At 42.7% G+C, this 4,539-nt stretch overlaps 1 protein-coding gene across 1 annotated transcript; it reads left to right on the top strand.

Moving 5' to 3' along the window:
• The first annotated feature begins 16 nt into the window (after positions 1-16).
• LOC104519613 (60S ribosomal protein L26) lies at positions 17-3,932 on the top strand. Its single transcript, XM_010172036.1, has 4 exons — positions 17-20; positions 793-965; positions 1,687-1,827; positions 3,762-3,932. Exons 2-4 carry the CDS (start codon positions 798-800, stop codon positions 3,888-3,890), a joined length of 438 nt encoding a protein of 145 aa, XP_010170338.1. The 5' UTR covers positions 17-20; positions 793-797; the 3' UTR covers positions 3,891-3,932.
• The last annotated feature ends 607 nt before the right edge of the window (positions 3,933-4,539 follow it).

Here is a 4,539-nt window from a genome sequence, read left to right as displayed (position 1 = left end):
CCCGCAGCCTGGCTGCAGGGGTGTCTGATGGGGCAGGACAGCGCCGGAGCTGTGCTCGGGTTTGCCCTGCGGAGCTCGGTCCCCAGGTAGAGCTCGGCCTCCTTTCGCCTGTTGTTTGATAATGGAGCATTCGTTTAACCCCGCGCAGGCAGCGTATGGTGTTCTGATTTGCGGCGTGCCCTGACTTGCTGTGCAGCCCAGGCTGGCGTGCACAGGAGGTGCGAGTGCGTAGCCCTTGGAAATTGCGGTGTTGGGCAAAACCAGCATTAAATGGATCTGCTCTGGTCAGTCAGGATGAGCTGTACCACGAAAGACAGTCTTGCAGTGTAGTTGTTAAGGTTTAGGGAAGGTTAAAGGTCTCTTGGATCTATAGATCTGTTACGTGCACCAGTCTGATGTTAGGCTTTATTGGAGATAACCTGAGCAGTATGAGTTCCCTGCCTCTGTGAGTCCAAAATACACCTTTGCTTCATAAATTAAGGTAACGTATGCTATAGTGCAAAATGAGACGAGTCAGTCATGTGTCCTGAGAACAGCAAGCTTTAGATTAGAAAGAATGGTCTGGTGTGTGTGTGTGTAGAACATCTGTCAATCACAGGGTCATTGTCAATCGGGGAAGAGGTTTAAACCTTGTTGGCAGTCCAGTTTGTCAGGGTACATGGACTGAGGATGGGATTCAAAACAGTTAAAATTGCTTTTTTATGCCTAGCATACTTCGCATGGGGAGCTGATACAGCGCGGTGTGTGTGTGAGTTACCAGCATCTCTCAAACTATTGTTTTTCTTTATACAGCCAAAATGAAGTTCAATCCCTTTGTGACCTCAGACCGCAGCAAGAACCGCAAACGACACTTCAATGCGCCTTCCCACATTCGAAGGAAAATAATGTCCTCGCCGCTCTCCAAGGAGCTGCGGCAGAAATACAACGTCCGCTCTATGCCCATTCGGAAGGACGATGAAGTCCAGGTGGCTGCTCTGTCTGTCTGTGAAATCGCACTGTCACACGGGAACTTCTGTCTGTGTTTTGGTTGTCGTGCGTAGCCTGTGCGGAAGGGAAGGGCTAGACAAATTCCCGTTGATGCTAGAGCTTTAGCGCGAGTCTTGCAGAAATAAGACAACTTAATGTGGTCACAGACTTGGTCTGTCGGGTGTTTCTTGAGATCACAACAGTGAGAAGGAAAATACAAGGAACATCAGTGTGCTGGCAGCTTTGCTGCACTTTAATTAAATGTCTTGAGTATCGTGCTGGATAACAATAAAGCACAAAACAAGGATTGTTTCTTCTCTTTTTTAACAGGCTGTTTGCTACCTGTGATATTTGAAAGATCAGTTTAGAAATTAATCCAAGTTAAGTGGCTTTTTTGATTTAAAACGCAATGATAGGTGAAAAACCATTGAAGTTGACCATTCTCCTCCTGTTTGAAAAGATACAAAATTCCTTCACTAGGGTTTTTACTTCAGGGAAATGAGGGGAAAGTACAGTTCTGATCGTTATGTTTTGCATTTTAGTGATTGCTGAAATTGCCCAGTAATTGGTGTCCTCGTAGCATGTGTATACGAAGAGTGGAGTTGGGATTTCAACCTGAGCAGTTCTGTTTTCTGTTGGGATAATTAGTGTTTCTTGAGGTCTGCTAGTTGTTTTAAGGGGTGAAGCATGGGACAATGTGGTTTTTATGTTTGTATTTAGGTTGTCCGGGGGCATTACAAAGGACAGCAGATCGGAAAGGTGGTTCAGGTGTACAGAAAAAAATACGTCATCTACATTGAGCGTGTTCAGCGTGAGAAGGCTAATGGCACAACTGTCCACGTGGGGATCCATCCCAGCAAGGTACGGCACGTAAAGGGAGATCTGAAATGCGTGGGGAGACCTTGTTGGCAAGTGAAGACGCTGCTCCTGGCATGAGAAGAACCTTGCTATGGTGCAGGGAATAATGGATTGAGATCCTACAGCACTGGGGCAGAGGGGTGGGTGATAAACAAGGAAAGTTACGGTGTCATGATAGTAGAGAAGTGACAGCTGGAATCAAGGACTCCTTGATGTTTTTAGGGCTTATTTGGTGGATAAGCTGCTAGAGGCTTTGGATTCTTGCCAAAATACTTTTTTGAAGAGCTTGGTGTTTTTAAAGCACAAAATAGATTGTTCTGAAGAACAATTCATTGTCTTTGCTGCGTGGCATTTGCGCTGGTTAAGGAGGTGTTAGGAATGTTTAGATAGATGCTCAGAATTGTGATTTGTTCTTGTGAACTAAGTTTGTCTGAATCTGGTTTTAGCCTGAAGTGATTTACAGTGTTTAGAGTTTGTGAAAACCAGGCAAAGCCTGTTTAGGTCATAACAGGAGAACATTTCAAACTAACAGAACAACTAGCCAAAACCTGGTTCGAAGCAGATGAAATGAGTCTGCTTCAGCCTCGCCATGTGGGCACACATGCTAAAGCGTTGGTGGAGGAAATCCAGTTGTAACAGGTTTTCCGATCTAAATGGTCGGTATGTTCAGCAGAGGGAGAGCAGAATTATTCAAAAACAACATAATGACTTGTGTGCAGTAATAACATTCAAGGGACAAGGTGACATTGTGATGGAATATGACTTGTGTGGTAAATAGCAGTGAAAGAACTTGACGTTTGTCCTGGTCTTTTAATTTCTGTGAAAGTTTTCTCTAATTGGGAATCAGACCTTGATAAAGTTTTGCATAAAGATTCTGATTGTTAATGCCAAAGGAACAGAAGAATGTTTTGTTTGTGGTAAACTTGCATTGGGGTAGAAGAACAGTTTCTGCCTCTCCTAGGTAAAGAGGTAGGAATTAATTACAATTAAGAGACCTGAATGTACAATGGAGCTGAGCAGGAGTGTGCAGCCCTGCTGCAGCCTATATGTTTTTTCTAGGATTTGACAGTGTTAGTTGTATTTTTAAAGTATTCCTTTCAGAATGCCAAAGCATTTATTTCTTTGCCAGTTTTGGAGGCATGAAGAGCACTGAAGGCTGCTTATGGGGCTGAAAATCAGAGCTCCAGTGTGCTGCTGCTTTGTTAGGAAATACCATTAAAGCTCTGGTAGCAAATGGTCTGTGCAAATTGCCTGTATGTGTCCATGTTAACAGTACTCGAGAACTGCCTGGCCACTTTGCAGCTGTTCCACAGCAGATGTGTTCTTTAAAATGTCTTTATATAACTCACTATGATGCATGAACTTTTACTGTTGCCTATAGTTTAGCCATACATATTGGCTATTCCAGATGGTACAGCAATTACATGATAATGGCCACGATAATTTTGTGTTCCGAAATTTAGGTTACATTGCTTAAAACGTGGCAAGATTAAAATAATGATGCATTACTTGCCTCTGTGGGGGTGGGGAGAAGAGCCAGCTGTACGCTGTGGTTTAGATGGATGTCGTATCCATCATGTTGAGCAGCGTAATGGAAATTAGATTTACTTCAAAGTAATTATTTTATTATGTAGATGGATAGAAATTTGGCTGCTCTTCAGTTTGTCCAAATGTTGTGGCTGTGCATTGAAAACAGTGTCCATATGTTCTGATCCCTGAATGTACCCAGGAAAATTAATATAGCTCAGTGTTTAGAAATACATAAGGCAATTCAGTACCTCTGTTCTACTCAGAGTCAGTCTGTGGAAATAAAACTCGGGTGATGTGGTGGAGTCTGTCAGCGGTGATCTTCCTGGGCCGTGCCCTATTATCACTGTTCTGTCAGGTTGCTGGACTTCAACACTGAAGAGACACTAAATCCTCTGTCCTTTCTCTAGGTGGTGATCACTAGGCTAAAACTGGACAAAGATCGCAAAAAGATCTTGGAGCGTAAAGCCAAATCTCGCCAGGTTGGCAAGGAGAAGGGCAAGTACAAGGAAGAAACAATCGAAAAGATGCAAGAATAGATGGTTTTCTATTGACACCATTAAAGAACTGCTAAAATTAAACCTATTGTTGTGTTTTCTCCCTTGATATGGTGTGTCTGGTTAGCATTTAAATATTCATTCTCATGTTTTGATGTTGGCTATGTAAAAAATACTTCCACTAAATTAAAAAGCTTTTTATATCTTTTTTTTATTTTTAAGAAAACTAAAGACTTTTTCCCCATAAACTAATGTTTCAACCAACATTAGTAGTGCAATCCTGAAAACGTGCAATGACTGTTGTACTTCTGTCTCTTCCGCTTTAACACTTGGACACGTCCATGGTTTAAAATGAACTTGTTGATTCTGAGCACCATATATATTTAATATTGTATCAGCCATTTGAAGTAAGCTGTCTCTGGACATGAATCTCTTTCTGTAATCCTCTTAAATTATGGGGTTTTTTTAACTATCTTGTGTATTTGACAGTAAAGGATGATGTTTTAGAGGTTCACCAGCCACATTGTGGCCAAGCACAGCGCTGAAGTTGCTGTGTACTGTCTGGGGGTCTCACATGAATGTTAAGGGGTGGTGGGTGAGGAGTTTACCTCACCAGTGCCTGGGAGGTGGAGCTGTCTGGCCTGAAAAGGGTGGGAGTGAAGGCGGTCTCGGTGCTGCTGCTAACACTATT

The sequence above is a fragment of the Antrostomus carolinensis genome, unplaced genomic scaffold (genome assembly GCF_000700745.2).
Source record: "Antrostomus carolinensis isolate BGI_N321 unplaced genomic scaffold, ASM70074v2 scaffold5497, whole genome shotgun sequence".
Taxonomy (NCBI): domain Eukaryota; kingdom Metazoa; phylum Chordata; class Aves; order Caprimulgiformes; family Caprimulgidae; genus Antrostomus; species Antrostomus carolinensis.
This window is presented reverse-complemented; position numbering and strand designations above follow the sequence as displayed.